The sequence below is a fragment of the Neophocaena asiaeorientalis genome, unplaced genomic scaffold (genome assembly GCF_003031525.2).
Source record: "Neophocaena asiaeorientalis asiaeorientalis breed wild unplaced genomic scaffold, Neophocaena_asiaeorientalis_V1.1 scaffold91, whole genome shotgun sequence".
NCBI classification, from domain to species: Eukaryota; Metazoa; Chordata; class Mammalia; order Artiodactyla; family Phocoenidae; genus Neophocaena; species Neophocaena asiaeorientalis.
In genome coordinates this window covers 1083271-1100159 of record NW_020173198.1, presented here as the reverse complement: position 1 = coordinate 1100159, position 16889 = coordinate 1083271, and the positions used below count along the sequence as shown (strand labels likewise).

At 48.9% G+C, this 16889-nt stretch overlaps 1 protein-coding gene across 3 annotated transcripts in view; it reads left to right on the top strand.

The window, feature by feature from the left end:
- Nucleotides 1–11801: 11801 nt before the first annotated feature.
- STX4 (syntaxin 4) overlaps nucleotides 11802–16889 on the top strand; it is a 7123-nt gene continuing 2035 nt past the window's right edge. The window contains exons 1-9 of one of the 3 annotated variants that reach the window (XM_024744631.1): nucleotides 11802–12179; nucleotides 12368–12469; nucleotides 12582–12681; nucleotides 12818–12892; nucleotides 13623–13693; nucleotides 15251–15359; nucleotides 15431–15507; nucleotides 15745–15882; nucleotides 16770–16889. The exon at nucleotides 16770–16889 is cut by the window's right edge and continues 433 nt beyond it. In XM_024744631.1, coding sequence (XP_024600399.1) covers nucleotides 12150–12179; nucleotides 12368–12469; nucleotides 12582–12681; nucleotides 12818–12892; nucleotides 13623–13693; nucleotides 15251–15359; nucleotides 15431–15507; nucleotides 15745–15882; nucleotides 16770–16889 — 822 coding nt within the window. In that variant the 5' untranslated portion in view covers nucleotides 11802–12149. The remainder of the gene's footprint in view (nucleotides 12180–12367; nucleotides 12470–12581; nucleotides 12682–12817; nucleotides 12893–13622; nucleotides 13694–15250; nucleotides 15360–15430; nucleotides 15508–15744; nucleotides 15883–16769) is intronic. The other 2 variants (XM_024744630.1, XM_024744629.1) reach the window with 2 other exon arrangements.

The window sequence follows — 16889 nt, the reverse complement described above, 5'->3', positions numbered from 1 at the left end:
TGCTCCACTGAGTAGCCCCCATAATCCTTCCCAACCTCAGGACAGCTACTGCTATTATCCCAAGTGCCCAGATCAGGAAACAGGCTTGGAATGGTTAAATAACAGTTAGTAAAGGACAGGGCTGGGGCTCTTGCCTGCATTTTTTGATTACAAAGCTCATTCTCCTAAGACCACAAGGTTCTAGCCCCTCCCTCAACTGCCAAATCCAGAGCTGTCTCCTGGGTCCCCTCCATCCCCACCACCCCTGGTCAGTCTAGGGGTGACTGACCTGGGACATCAGAACAGCCTCCTTTTGGGGAATTCCCTGGCCATCCAGTGGTTGGTTAGGACTTGGCACTTTCACTGCCATGGCCCGGGGTTCAATCCCTGACTGGGGAACTAAGATTCTGCAAGCCGTGCAGCATGGCAAAGAAAGGAAAGGAAAGGAAAGGAAAGAAAGAAAAGAAGGAAGGAAGGAAGGAAGGAAGGGAGGGAGGAAGGAAGGGAGGAAGGAAGGAAGGAAGGAAGGAAGGAAGGAAGGAGGGAGAGAGAAAGAAAGAACAGCCTCCTTTCTGGTCTTCCCACCTGCAGCCCTTTTCCTTCACATCCAGTTTTCTACCCAGGTGCTAGTGTGATTACCCCCCAAAGAAATGAGATAAAATCAGTCCCCTACATCAACAAAGTCAACGCCCCACAACTTCCCGGATTACACTCAATCGCTGCTCTGGCATTTGGTCCCCATCACCTCATCTCTCCTACCACTTCCCTCTCTGTTCCATGGACCCCAGGCCTTAACGACACCAAGGAATCATGGACCCCAAACACCTTGGAGTCTTTTGCTGTGTCTTTTCCTCCACCCAGTACGCTGTTTCGTCTCTTCATTGATAGTCAGCCTTCTCATCCTTCAAGACCCAGTTCAAGCCTCTCCCGGCAGTCCAGGCTGACAGCCTCATGAGCCGTGGGCTGAGTCTGCTTCCACACTAGACTCATTTCTTTTTTTTTTTGGCCACCCCACAACTTGTAGGATCTTACTTCCCCCACCAGGGATGGAACCCGTGCCCCCTGCAGTGGAGGCACGGAGTCCTAACCACTGGACTCCCATGGGAGTCCCATGGGGCTGACTCATTTCTGCTTCTCCCCAGCAGCTAACATGAGGTGAGGCACAAAGTAGACATTCACTAAAAATCTGAATGAAGAGATGAATGACTGAATGGCATATTCCCTCACACCTTTATCCCAGCATAAAGACAAAGAAGGGGGCTTCCCTGGTGGCGCAGTTGTTGAGAGTCCGCCTGCCGATGCAAGGGACACGGGTTCGTGCCCTGGTCCGGGAAAATCCTACATGCCGCGGAGTGGCTGGGCCCGTGATCCATGGCCGCTGAGCCTGTGCATCCAGAGCCTGGGAGAGGCCTCCCTCCACAACGGGAGAGGCCACAACAGTGAGAGGCCCGCGTACCGCAAAAAAAAAAAAAGACAAAGAAAATAAGTTCCATGAAAGCAGGGATTTTCTAAAAATTGAAATATAATTGATGTACAGTATAAGTTACGGGTGTACACTGTGGAGATTCACAATTTTTAAAGATTATACTCCATTTGTAGTCATTATATAATATTGGCCATATTCCCTATGTTGTACAATATATCCTCATAGCTTAGTCATTTTATACATAATAGTTTGTACCTCTTCATCCCCTACCCCTATATTGTCCCTCCCCCTCCCTCTCCCCACTGGTAACCACTAGTTTGTTCTCTATAACTGTGAGTCTGCTTCTTTTTTGTTATATTCACTAGTTTGTTGTATTTTCCAGATTCTACATATAAGTGATATATACAGTATTGGTCTTCCTCTGCCCGACTTATTTCACTTAGCATAATACCCTCCAAGTCCATCCATATTGTTGCAAATGACAAAATTTCATTATTTTTTATGGCTGAGTAGTATTCCGGTGTGTGTGTGTGTGTGTGTGTGTGTGTGTGTGTGTGTGTGTGTGTGTACCACATATTCTTTATCCACTCATTTGTTGATGGACACTTAGGTTGCTTCCATATCTTGGTAATTGTAAACAACGCTGCTGTGAACATTGGGGTGCAATTATCTTTTTGAATTAGTTTTTTTAATTGTTGTTGTTGTTGTTTGGAAATATACCAAGGAGTGGAATTGATGGGTCATATGGTAGTTCTATTTTTAGTTTTTTGAGAAACCTCCATACCGTTTTCTGTAGTGGCTGCAGCAATTTACATTCTCACCAACAGTGTACAAGGGTTCCCTTTTCTCCACATCCTCGCCAATATTTGCTATCGGTGTTCTTTTTGATGATAGCCATTCTGACAGGTGTGAGGTGATATCTCATGATGGTTTTGATTTGCGTTTCCCTGATGATAGTGATGTTGAACATCTTTTTTATGTGCCTGTTGGCAATCTGTATATCCCGTTTGGAGAAGTGTTTATTCAGGTCTTCAAGGCAGGGGTTTTTGCTTGTTTTGTCCATTGCTGGTTCTCCAGTGGCACTATGGCACCTGGCACATAGTAGGTGCTTGATAAATATTAGTTAAATAAAAAAAACAGAACAAAAAAGTAAATATTCATTAAATGAGTGAATGTGTGAAAGATGCACAATTCAAATCTGGCTGCGGCTCTAAGGACACATATAAGCACACACGATGTGATGACAATGGTAATCCGTCTCACGGGTCAGTGATTTTGAGCTCAATACATCCATGCTCACTTAAAGTCCACTCAATAACAATGTGAGGTGGGTTGCCTGGACCACACACCAGCCTCCTATGCAGTCTCCCTGACTGAGTGGCCTTTCTAGAGCATCAATATCACCAGGCCAGCCCCTGCTCAGAAAACCTCTCCAGTTTCCCGTTGCTGATGAGATAAAGCTCAGACTTTCTCACCTGACTTCCCACTTTAGCACGTACCACCATTCCCCATGTACCTGATTCTGGTCCCAAGGTAGTTCCTGCGTCTCCCCACCTCATGCCTTTCTTCATGTTGTTCCTGACCCTTGGAATACCTTTCCCTCTTCCATCTCCAAGTCCAACTCCTACTCTTCCTTTCAAGGTGAGCTGCAGGAGTCTTTCTTGACCCTCCCGAAGCTGGAGGGCAAGACTGTTCTCTTCCTTGGAAATTCTGAGTCAGTAGATCTGGGTTTTTAGCAATTACCTCTGGCAATTCTTATTTTCAGTCAAGTTTGGGAACCACAGTATATCAGACAGGCAAGGCTAAGGCTAGGTTATGCTACATAACAAATACCTCCCAAATCTCAGTGATTTAACACAACAAAGGTTTATTTTTGTAGTGGGCTTGGGTTACTTCCCAGAGCATCTATCCTTCAAGGAAGACTCAGTGCTTCAGGTGGCAAAATTTAAATGCAGCTTAACAACCCATTGGACTCCGAGTGCCTCATATTCAAGGACCCCATCTGATTAATCTCTGCCTCTCCATGGTACCTGGCGCAGGACCTATCACACCTGCTTGCTCAGGAACAAAAGAAGGAATACCCATTTGACCTATTTATCCATTAACCAGTATTTATTGAGGCCCTGCTCTTTGTGCCAGGACTATGCTCTGTGGCTACAGACACAGAAGAGGGCAAAACAAACATCAACCTGTCCCCATGGAGCCACTTACCTAACTTCTAAGTCCCTGTTTAAGTGTTAATTCATTTAATCTTCACAAAAACCATCTGGGATTACTGTTATTATTATCTCCATTTACAGATAAGGAAACTGAAGTAAAAGAGTTTAAGTAACTTACTCGAGACAGGAGCTAGGATTCAAACCAGGCAGAAATCCTGGACTACTGAAACGTTCTCCGGATCGACTGGTATCTGCCTCCCAGTGGGCTCATTCTAAGCCCTTCTCTCCATCAAAACCAGAGTCAACATCATGCAGCAGAGACTAGATAATGGCACTGACTTTGTAGATGTGTTTTGGGAGAACCGATGGCGTTATAATATTGAGTCTTCCTATCCATGTACGTGGTATATCTAGCCATTAGTTTAGGACTTCTTTAAAGTCTTTCAATAAAATTTAAAAATGTTCTCTTATAAAGGCCATTGACATATTCTTAAAAGATTTATTTAGGCACCATATATTTCTTTTTTTTAATATTTATTTATTTGGCTGTGCTGGGTCTTCATTGTGGCATGTGGGATTTTCATTGCCGCATGCAGGATTTTCTTCGTGGCATGCGGGATCTTTTTAGTTGTGGTGCGTGGGATCTAGTTCCCTGACCAGGGATTGAACTTGGGTTCCCTACATTGGGAGCGTGGAGTCTTAGCCATGGACCACCAGGGAAGTCCCAGGCATCACATATTTCTGTAAATGGTGTTTTTACATTTCCTAATAGTTTGTTGCTATGATTTATAATGGCAATTTATTTTAAGGTATTTCTCTTATTCCCGCAAACTTGCCTCCACATACAGCAAGGGCCAGAGACTGAGGAGTGCTCTAGGACCCTCCTCCTCCCTCACCATCCCTTCCAATCTGCAACTGTGTCTGATAGATCTGTCTCTTTAGTGAATGTTGCATCCCTAACTTCAGGCCTCATTATTTTTGGCCTGATTCCTAACTGATCTCCCAATCAACCTTCACTATAGTCAATACTTACTGCACCCTTGTGCAAATAGAGAAAGGTGTCCTTTCCCAGGACACTCTACCTCCATCTGTCAGATAACTGTTGTAATAAATGTTCAAATACATGGTGTCTACATGTACTTGGTGGCCCTTTTGTGTGATGCCTTGTGTAGTGCACACTGGCACAGTCATCTGTGGTGGCCTTGCACGTGGCCACCAGAGGGTATCTCTGTAAAATGAAAGTTTGATTATGGTGTTCTATCAGGGGCTGGCTGTCTGTGTCCCCCCAAAATTCATATTTTGAAGCCCTAATTCCCAATGTAACGGTAGCAGAAGATGAGGCCTTTGGGAGGTAATCAGGTTTAGATCAGGTCATGAGGGTGGAGCCCCTGATGGGATTAGTGCCCTTATAAGAAAAGGAAGAGACAGCAGAACTTTCTCTTTCTGCCATGTGAAGACACAGTGAGTACAAGCTAGGAAGAGAGCCCTTACCAAGAACTAAATCTGTTGGCACTTTTTTTTTTGGCCGCACCACGCTGCTTGTGGGATCTCAGTTCCCCAACCAGGGATCGAACCCTGGCCCTGGGCAGTGAGAGCGCAGAGTCCTAACCACTGGACCGCCAGGGAACTCCCTCTGTTGGCACCCTGACCTTAGACTTTCCAGCTTCCAGAACTGTGAGAAATAAATGTCTGTTGTTTAAGCCACCAAGTACATGGCTTTTTGCTAGAGCAGCCCAAGCTAAGACATATTCCTTTGCTTAAAATTATTCAAAGGTATGCCTTTACCATTCTTTCTTTGATATAATTATTTAAAATAAATAATACTGGGCTTCCCTGGTGTCTCAGCGGTTAAGAATCCGCCTGCCAATGCAGGGGACACAGGTTCGAGCCCTGGTCTGGGAAGATCCCACATGCCGTGGAGCAACTAACCCCATGCGCCACAACTACTGAGCCTGCGCTCTAGAGCCTACAAGCCACAACTACTGAGCCCGTGCGCCACAACTACTGAAGCCTGTGCGCCAAGAGCACGTGCTCTGCAACGAGAAGCCACTGCAGTGAGAAGCACTGCAACGAAGAGTAGCCCCCACTCACTGCAACTAGAGAAAGCCCGCGTGCAGCAACAAAGACCCAACGCAGCCAAAAATAAATAAATAAAACAAATAAATAAAAATAAATAAGGGCTTCCCTCGTGGTGCAGTGGTTGAGAGTCCGCCTGCCGATGCAGGGGACACGGGTTCGTGCCCCAGTCCGGGAAGATCCCACATGCCGCAGAGCGGCTGGGCCCGTGAGCCATGGCCGCTGAGCCTGTGCGTCCAGAGCCTGTGCTCCGCAACGGGAGAGGCCACAGCGGTGAGAGGCCCGCGTACCGCAAAAAATAAAAATAAAAAATAATACTTTCACATGGTCCAAAAATCTAAATTATACAAAAGGTTTCCAGTGAAAATTCTTACTCTAACAACCGTACTCACTACCTTAGTCTCACAAACCACCCACAGGGACCACTTCTATTTGTTTATGCACAACTTTCCAGGATTTCTTTATGAGGTTCCAGGAGAAACACGTACATATGCCTGCGCACACACACACACTCACACGCACACTTTCTTTCTTATACAACGATAGCATGATACACTCATTCTAACATTTAACTAACAATATATTTTGAAATGTTTTCATATTTATACATAATGAATATCTTCATTCTTTTTGATGGCTGCATACCCGCTAATGGACAAGTTTCGGATGTACTGCAAACAATATCCAATGAATAACACTGATGTATGTGTCATTTCACACATGTGCAGATCTGGTGAATTAAAATTCCATTTCTTCACCCTCTGCAGCCTGCATGGACTTGTGACTTGCTCTAACTAATAGAATATGGTGCAAGTAAGGTTGTGCCAAAGGGCCTCAAGAGACCTTGCAGCTTCTACTCTCACCCTCTTGGAACTCTGAGGCCACTATGCTATGAAGAAACCCAGGATGAAATACCATAGAGAGAGAGTGGCTCAGCCATCCTGGTCAACTGGACCATCAGAGCTTAGGTCCCAGACATGTAAGTGTGAGAGAGGTCATCGTGGGCCATCCAACTCCAGCCAAGGGGCAAGCTGACCGCTGCTGAGTAATCTAAGGTAAGATGGGCAGAAAAACCACCCAGCCATTCTTAGACTCTGGAGACACAATATATGCATTCAGAATTCAGAAACAATATATACATTCAGAATCTTGATAACTATGGCCTGGGTTGTATCATTTTGCAGCCCCACCAATGAGTGAAAGTCCCTGTTTCCCCACAGTTTTGCCAAAAGACTATGTTGTCAAACATATGGATTTTGCTGGACTTCCCTGGCGGTCCAGTGGTTAAGACTCCGCACTTCCACTGCAGGGGGCACAGGTTCTATCACTGGTCTGGGAACTGGGATCCCACAAGCTGCGCAGTGTGGCCAAAAAAAAAAAAGAAGAAGAAAAAAAACATATGAATTTTGCTAGTGCAATAAATTAAAAAATAATATTTCAGTATTATCTTTTCACCTTTTATTATGCACAAAGATGAACATCTGCATATTTGTTTGTCTTTATTGTCTTTTTGTGATCTGTCATGTTCTTTGCCCATTTTTTTTATTGAACTGTTGGTCTTTCTTATCGATATATGGGAGCTCTTTAAATAGTAGGGCGATTAGCCCTTTGTATATGATAAGGATTGCAAATACTTTTTCCCAGTTTATTGTCCTTTGATTTTGCTTTGACTTTTTTTGCCATGCAGAATTTTTTCACGTAGACAATATATTAATCTTTTATTTTATAGTTTCTGAATTTTTCATATCCATTGGTAATGTGTTTTTATTTTTTTTACTGAAGTTTGGTTGATTTACAAAGTTGTGTTAGTTTCAGGCAGGCAGCAAAGCGATTCAGTTATACATATATATATATCTTTTTTTTCAGATTTTTTTCCCTTATAGGTTATTATAAAATACTTAGTTTCTGAATTTTGAGTTGTAATTGGAAAGGCCTTCCTCACGCTAAGAATTATAAAGAATTTTGCCCATATTTTCTTCTACTATTTTATTTTATAATTTTTAAAATTTTGGCTGTGTTGGGTCTTTGTTGCTGTGTGCGGGTTTTCTCTAGTTGCGGCAAGCGGGGGATACTCTTCACTGCGGTGCGCAGGCTTCTCGTTGTGGTGGCTTCTCTTGCTGCGGAGCACGGGCTTCAGTAGTTGTGGCACGTGGGCTCAGTAGTTGCGGCTCGTGGGCTCTAGAGTGCAGGCTCAGTAGCTGTGGCGCACGGGCTTAGTTGCTCCGCAGCATGTGGGATCTTCCCGGACCAGAGCTCGAACCTGTGTCCCCTGCATTGGCAGGCGGATTCTTTAACCACTGCACCACCAGAGAAGCCCTCTTCTAGCATTTTTATGGAGGTTATCCTGACAAGTTGTGTGAAGCATCACCTTTAGAATGAAGTTCAAGGCCAAGGTTATGGCATGGGTGACGCCGTGTCATCCACATGGAGAGGAAACAGGAGGAACAGAAGCTGGTTTAGGACATTCTCAGGGGGAGATGATGCATGGTGTTTGGGACATGGTGAGTTTAAGACATTCATGGGACCTCCAAGAGGGGAGGAGGGGATGTCCAGGAGGCAAGTGGATTCAGGGGTCTAGAGCTTATGAGAAAATTGGGGGCTGAAGACGTGGGCTTGGGAGCCAAATACGATGTCAGTTAAAGCCACGAGAATGTGTGTAGAGTTTAAAGAAGGGAGGTTCTCAGATGGCGCTCTAGGGAGTGACCAAGGTCAGGCTCAAGACATATCATGAGGAGAGAGCTGTGTGGGCTTCATCTCTGTAGCCCCTGGGGCTTGGGCACAAAACCGGCCTCAGAGACATCTGTAGGGTGAAGAGAAGCCCTTTATGTAATACACGCATGGACATCTTTAGTTCCTGGGGAGACGGCAAACAGGGAATGGGAGGAGGACCAACAACCTCCCCGACAGTCCGCCCCAACCCAACAGGTGTGGAAGAGAGACCCTGTGATGGAGGAAGGAAAAAGGCTCAGTCTTGCAGTCGGCCCCCTCCTCCCCCCACAGATGATCCAAAGCAGAGCATGAGTAGGTAGCAACAACTCCCCAAAGGTGGGTGGAACACAGGGAGCCATCCCTGGCTGGCATTTTCCTTGGATCCTAGTGAACTGGCTAAGAGCATAGAGTCTGGGGCTTCCCTGGTGGCGCAGTGGTTAAGAATCTGCCTGTCAATGCAGGGGACACGGGTTCGAGCCCTGGTCTGGGAAGATCCCACATGCCGCGGAGCAACTAAGCCCATGCACCACAACTACTGAGCCTGCGTGTCGCAACTACTGAAGCCCGCATGCCTAGAGCCCACGCTCCGCAACAAGAGAAGCCACTGCACTGAGAAGCCCGCGCAGCAATGAAGACCCAAAGCAGCCAAAAATAAATAAATAAAGTAATAAAATAATTTTTTTAAAAAAGAGCATAGAGTCTGGAGCTTCCTTTCTGGTTCCAAATCCTGGCCCTTGCATTTACTAGTGTGTAACTTTGGGCAAATTACTTAACATCCCTGTGCCTCAGTTTCCTCCTCTGTAAAATGAGGACAATAATAGTACTTTCTCATAGAATTGATATGAGAATGAAATGAGCAAATATTTATAAAGTACTAGTACTGGTACCTGGCACATAGTGAATGCTAGGTAACTATTAAATTAAAAAGAAATAATTTCATTCCTTCATGAATACTTATTGACTAGCTATGTGCCAGGCACTGTTGTAGGCACTGGGGACACGGCGGTGAATAATGCAGGTGAAAATCCCTGTCCTCATGGAGCTTACATTTTAGTAGTGGAGAGGAGGGGTGGAGGCAGACAATATATAAGATAAATTAGCAAAATATATGGTGTGTCAGATCCAAGTGGAGACAGGAGAGATGGGCAGGAGTTGGCAAGACAGCTAGCCTATGATCTGGCGCACAGTGGGGCTCAGGAGATGGAAAGGGGAAAGAAGACGAGCAGCAGCATGGAAACCCTGGCGGAGACACTGGGGCTGCTGACATCATCAGAGTGACAATCGTGATCATCACCCTCATATAATAGCAGCAAACACTTAGCTAGCACCTAATACCAGATACTGTTCTTTCTCTTTACACATATATCATTTCATTGAATCCTTACGGCAACCCTATGAGATTGGTACTGTTAAGTTTCCCATTTTTCAAATGAGGAAACTGAGTTAACATAGAGAGGTTAAGTAACTTGCCTTACAGAGTTATACAGCAAGTGAATGAGCTGGGATTCCAACCCAGATCATCTGGTTCCACTGTTGGTAGATGGACCCGCAGATGGAGGGGACAGGACAAGCTGCCAAGCATCAAGATCAAGTAGGGTTTGGGACTTCCCTGGTGGTCCAGCAGTTAAGGATCCGCCTTCCGATGCAGGGGACGCAGGTTCAATCCCTGGTGGGGGAACTAAGATCCCACATGCTGCGGGGCAACTAAGCCTGTGTGCTGCAAGTAGAGAGAAGCCTGCACGCTGCAACTACTGACCCCACGCGCTCTAGAGCCCAAGCGCCACAACTAAAGAAGCCTGTGCACCACAACGAAGAGCCCGCACAGCCAAAATACAATTTTAAAAAAATCAAGTAGGGTTTGACCTTCCCACAGACTGAAAGGAAAATACCCCCCAACACCCACACATTCGAGGCCCAATATAGTTAATGCACCCTTCAAGGCTGCTCAGAGGGCCTGAGAGGAGTCAAAAAGGACCATGAAACAGAGATATGGGCTCTGCTCTGGAAAGCTCCATCCCCAGGGCTATTCCCTCTAGATGGCCTCTGCTCCCCAGCTCCTTCACACACCACTCCATGGGAATGTAGGTTCCAAAAGTGCAAGGCATTCTTGTCTGTTACGCCCTCATGTATCTCCAGCCCTAGAACAGTGTCTGGCCCATAGTAAATTCCCAATAACTATCCACTGAATGAATGAATGTCTACAGGGCTAGGGTTAGGGAAGTGTCACCGTGACAGCCTGAAGCCTAAAAGAGAAGACTAGGGAACCATAAGCTTCATCTTCAGTTATATGAAAGGCTAAGATTCTGTCCACAAATATCTACTGGGCTTCCCTGGTGGCGCAGTGGTTGAGATTCCGCCTGCCGATGCAGGGGACACGGGTTCGTGCCCCGGCCCGGGAATATCCCACATGCCGCGGAGAGGCTTGGCCCATGAACCATGGCCGCTGGGCCTGCGCGTCCGGAGCCTGTGCTCCGCAACGGAAGAGGCCACAGCAGTGAGAGGCCCGTGTACCGCAAAAAAAAAAACAAAACAAAATCCCAAAAAACACAAATATCTACTGAGGGTCCACTATGTGCTGGGTATTGAACTAGGCGCTGGAATTCTGGTGAGAACCCTACAGTCATGCCCTCACCTCAAGAGCTCACATGCCACTATAATGTGGAATTTTTTTGTGGGCTCCAGAGGGTAGACTCCGGTGCAAGGTGAGGGTCTGGGGGGGGCGGTCTAAGTGACATGCTGCTCAATATAATAGACTCTTTTCTCAGCCTGAGCTGCCCTGAAATGGTGATGCTGCTCAGAAGGTGGTGAATGCAGCGGGACTGCAGCGTTCAAGCCGGGCGCCAGCCGCCCACCTGTCAGAAGCTGTGCCAGGAGTATGCGGGAGAAGAGATTTCTGCCTCGGGTGAGGTCACTTCCCACCCCCAGATGCTCTGCCTACAAAACCCTGCAACTCTCTGATGCTGGATCTTTTTCTTTTCTGAATTTCAAGGTCTCATCATGTTGCCAGCTCCAAATTCTAAGTCGTCTGCCCAACACGCCCGGACCCAAAAGAAATAAAGCCGAATTCAGCCAGGGTCCTACCACCCACTGCCCCTGGGGATAGTCAGCGCCCCCTCCCCGCCGCGTGGGGGCTGAAGGGAGGTAACTCCGGCACCGGGGTGCCGAGGACGTCGTGGGGAGATAGGTGCTCCAGAGACGGAGTTGACAGAGCCGAGACATGTGACAGTCCAAGCGTCACGTTCTGTGGTCCGAGAGGCTGGGACCGGGCCGGTCACGTGACGCGAGGAGGGGTGCACCGTGGGGTGATGTGAGATGAGGGGCCTCTCAGATTACATACCAATGACGCATTCTCACCCCTTTTGGCAAGTAGATTTCCGTTTGAAGATGCGATAGTTCCGGCGAAGTGGGCGGGTTCTCACGTCCTGGCAATTTTGCTTCCGTTCGGAGCCCTGCTGCTTCCGACCTCCGCCTTTCCCTCGGGTGGGGAAGGGACGAGCTCCCGTGCGCATGCTCCAGTCATCCCAGAGGGGGCGGGGCCGAGGCTACTGGAGCGGGAGGGGGGGAAGAAAAGGGAATTCCAACCTGTGGAAAGTTGGGGGTCCCCGAGGTCGGCTCCTTCCCCTTGACTGTGGATGGTGCCAGGGAAAGAGCCTCTGGCGGCTCGTGGAGGGGGCAGTTTTGGGGTCCGCAGGGTGAGGACGGAGGGGAGTGTCAGAGTGTGAGTGGGATACGGGAGTTCCAAACTTAGAATCTTGAGGCCCGCCGGGCTCCGGCGCCGGGGAGAGGGAGCTCGGGCCGCCATGCGGGACAGGACCCACGAGCTGAGGCAGGTGAGAAGTCGGCGCAGCAGGGTTGGGGACAGGCGGACGGGGTGGGGTCTGGCTGGAATGCAGGACTCCTGGTCTTCGGGGCAGGGAGGGGTGGCTGTGGGCTAGGAAGGAAAGACCCGGAAGTCTGTGAGTCCTGCTGGGCGAGAGCAATATTAAGGAAGTGATGCCAGTGACCCCGGCCCTGGCAGGGGGATGACAGCTCGGACGATGAAGACAAGGAGAGAGTCGCGCTGGTGGTACACCCGGGCACTGCACGGCTGGGGAGCCCGGACGATGAATTCTTCCAGAAGGTAAGAGGCTGAGGTCTCGGCCTGGATTCACGAGGGGGCTGGAGGACCCGAGGAGCATAGCGGCCTGGAGTACCCCCATATCTCCTATAGCCCTCTCGGTCATCCTCCCCAGGTTCGGACAATTCGGCAAACTATTGTCAAGCTGGAGAATAAAGTCCGAGAGTTGGAGAAGCAGCAGGTCACCATTCTGGCCACGCCCCTTCCCGAGGAGAGTGAGTCAAATCCTGGGTGTAGAACGCATGCTCACCCTGAGGGATTGTGGGGATTGTAGTTCCACGCAGGTGGTGGGCAGGGAGATTTGTTGAGGTAGGGGCTGCTGTTTGGGCATCATGGCTTTCTTTTGTTCAGGCATGAAGCAGGACCTGCAGAACCTGCGCGACGAGATCAAACAGCTGGGGAGGGACATCCGCGCGCAGCTGAAGGGTGAGCTTCTAGGACCTCAGACAGATACTTTCCTCTGATCCTGCCCAGCTCCTGGTATATCTGGGGAGTGTGTGGCCCAGAGAGGCCAGTGACATATATCCAGGTCACACAGCAGGCCTACGTCTAGAATCTCCGTCTCCTGGCTTCCAGTCCAAAGTTCTTTCCACAGCATATGCCTGCCTCTTAGGTTCCCTTATTTATAATGAAACCGTTTACATTTGACCCTTGACCGAGGCAGAGATTAGCGTTGCCACCCCACCCCCCAAGTCATAATATGCATATAACTGTATGGTCCACCCTCCATATCCCAGGTCCTGCATGGGTGGATTCAACTAACCGTGGATCATGTAGTTCTGTAGCATGCATTTGTTTTCTAAATATCCAAGTATAAGTGGACCCATACAGTTGTGCAAGGATCAGCTGTACTTCTACAATTCTTGCTGACCAGTGTGCATTCTTTGGGCAGGCAGTTGGGGGTTTTGTTAGGAGGCCTCTGCATGCCTGTGGGAATTCTCTGATGTATTTATTGCAAAGAAAAATATACTTTTGCCTGTCAGAGACTCAGAATTAGTCATTTTATGATAAATTTTATTTCCAAAAAAACATCCTATGGTCATAAGCACCTCTCTATTGTATGGCTGGGTGGCTGGGGTCCTAGTCCCCAAACTGAATTTCAGAAGCCACAGGTCAAACTCCCCTGCTCTACCAATACTCTTGTGTCTTTCCACAGCCATAGAGCCCCAGAAGGAGGAAGCTGATGAGAACTATAACTCGGTCAACACAAGAATGAGAAAAACCCAGGTGGGTTCATTATTCCCAGAACTAGGAAATTTCAGCTAGTGTTTTATAGATCATTAGATGGCAGATGTGAGAAGGAAGGGCCCTTAGAGATCATCAAGTCCAACCAGATGATTTTCCAAATGGGGAAACTGAGGCTCAGAGAGGAATAGGATTCACCCAAGGTCAAGAACCCAGGTCTCATGACTTCCAGTCCATTATATCACTGCCCTCTTCTCCATTCAGTGAGAAGTTGCTGAGTCCCTAGACATGATCTGGGCTCGGCTGTAGGAGATACTTTCTAGAAGCCAAGATGGGGAGTTAAGCTTGAATAGATGACAAAGACATTACTCAGGTAGGACTTGGTAGCTAATGGCTCTGCCCAGGGAAGAAGAGGGTGCAGTCAAATGGCTGGGAGGTTCCCTGCCTATGTGACAGGGACATCCTCTGCCCCAGGGACAGAGTTCAAGAAGTCAGGAAGAGAAACTTCCCTGGGGTGGAAGGTCACTGAAGCAACAGCTTTGTAAGGAGATTTGAGGTGGTCTGAGCAGCCTCCTTTGGATGCGCAGTGAGGCATGGTTTGGAGTTCTTGGAGATCAGAGTTGAAGTAGGTGGGCCCAGAGCTCAGCAAAGACCCCAGATTGAAGATGGAACAGTTTGGGCATCTTGAAAGGGTACAGCTGAAGCCAAGAGAGCAGATGTGTCTTTGAGGAAGGAACTCCAAGGAATGAGCAGATTTTAGACATCAGCAAAATGAACAAGGAGAGAGAGCGTTTCGCGGGAGAGGGGGGGCTTGTGGTAGTCACTGGTGTGAGAGGCTGACGGCCCAGGTGGGCCTGTAAAAATCTGGGCAATCGCTATGACCCCCGGGCATCCCAGCACACTTCTAGTCTAAGCAGTGAGGCTGGTGTTCAACAAGCATTCCACAAATATTTGTTGAGGGTCTACTGTGTGCCAGACCCTTTTTCAGCTGTTTGGGATACGGCCGTGAACCAAAGATCCCTGTCCTCACAGAGCTTACATTCCAGTGCGGAGAGACAATCACCATAATAAATCAGTAAATTATTTTAGAACATAGAAAGTATTAAGGGAAAAGAGCAGGAGGAGAGAGAATGAGAACATCGGGAGAAAGCAGGTTGCAGTAAGGTGGAGAAAACTTCACTTAGAAGGTGACATTGTAACAAAGACTAAAGGCCTTTGTGGGGCCTGAACATTCCAGGCCGAAGGCGCGCAAGTGTAAAGGCCTGAGGTGGAAGTGTGCTCTGCTCAGGGAGGAGTAAAGAGCCCATTGTGGTTGGAGGGAAGGGGTGAGGGAACAGTGTTGGGAGGTAAGGTCAGAGGGGCAACGGGGGAAGGGGCGGGTCATATAGGGCCTTGCAGGTCCTGGTAAGGGCTTCGGCTTGCAGGTCCTGGTAAGGGCTTCGGCTTTTACTTTGAGAGACTGGGGGAGCCTTTCAAGGTGGTCAAGGCAGCAGGCACCTATGAGCTCATGCTCTTTGCTCACTGTCCCACGGGGATGCTGAAGCCCAGACCAGGCAGGGATCCTCCCAGGAGTACCCAGCTTCTATTCTCCATCCTTAGCACGGGGTCCTGTCCCAACAATTTGTGGAGCTCATCAACAAGTGCAACTCAATGCAGTCCGAATACCGGGAGAAGAACGTGGAGCGGATTCGGAGGCAGCTGAAGATCAGTGAGTTGCGGCGTCCGGCCCACAGGGTCAGGTGACCTGACCAGCTCTGAGCCTGGCCTTTTCCTTCACAGCAAATGCTGGAATGGTGTCTGACGAGGAGCTGGAGCAGATGCTGGACAGCGGGCAGAGCGAGGTGTTTGTGTCCAATGTGAGTGGCCGCAGCCAGCCTCCCTCTGCCGGGCCCCCCGTCCTCTCTGAGTCCTGGCCCTTTTTCATGGAGGGAATCCTGAGGCCCGGAAGGGCACGAATTAGCCTGCGTGGAACCACTCATCAGGGGCCTGGCCCCAGTTCTAGGCCTGAGGGCCGCTCCAAAGCTGAACAGGAAACTCTGAACCTGCTGCTGGTTTCCCTGTGACTTGTCCCTTCACTCCTGTCCACTCTCCAGATACTGAAGGACACACAGGTGACTCGACAGGCCCTAAACGAGATCTCGGCCCGGCACAGTGAGATCCAGCAGCTTGAGCGCAGTATCCGTGAACTTCATGAGATTTTCACTTTTCTGGCTACTGAAGTGGAGATGCAGGTGGGCACCCCAGGCAGCTGGCCAGGCTTGATTCAGCCCCCAGACGTGAGACTGTGTTGTGCCTGTCAGCCCACCTCCACCCTTAGCCTCTCTCCCCGGGGCGTTTGTTCCCCTCCAGACTGGGCCAAGCCCCCAGGCTGGCCTTTATTTCCATCCTTAGCTGTGCCCCCAAATTGCGTCCTCCTGAATAGCTACTTGGATGGCCACTCCTCTATACATTGTACCCCATCCCTCAAACTTGAGCCCACCCCAGGTATGGCCCCAACCCTGGCTTCTCCTCCACCAACAGAATCTACCCTCATACTTCTGAGAGCTCCACAGCTGCCCCCTAGAGGGCCTGCCTCCTAAAATCTGTACAAGGATGGAGTGGGAGGTGGTATTCTTCCCCTGGCCCTTATCTCAGGATAAGGGGAGCTTCCAGCCCTGTCCTGGAGGAGCTGACCCAATGCTCTTTCGCAGCTGGGAGTCATGGGGAAGAGCTTTCACTCGGTAGGAGTACCAGGATAGGGAGAGCTTCACAGCAGCAGGGAGACAGGTCTAAAGAACACGACTTCAGACAGACTTGTGAGGGGACAAAAGTTCACTCTGTGTGAAAAGATAGGAGCCATGTAAGGCACTCAGCTCCCAGCCAGCACTGCGAGTAGAGGTTGTATGGGGAGAGGGAGCAGGACAGAAGGGACCACATGGTGGAAGGGGGCCTCGAAGCCACCGGCAGGAGAGCAGTCTTTGGTCAGATGTGGTCCTGCCTCCACATCTTTGTTAGTGCAGTGCTCTCTGCCAAGAGTGTCCTTCAGTCATTTGTGGTTGGGCTGGGCAGACTGAGGAGCTGCTGGGCCCTCCACCCCCAGTCATTCCTACCTGCCTGAACCGCCCCCTCTTCCGAACAGGGGGAGACAATCAACAGAATTGAGAAGAACATTCTGAGCTCAGCAGACTATGTGGAACGTGGGCAGGAACATGTCAAGATGGCCCTGGAGAGCCAGAAGAAGGAGAGGAAGGTCAGCCTC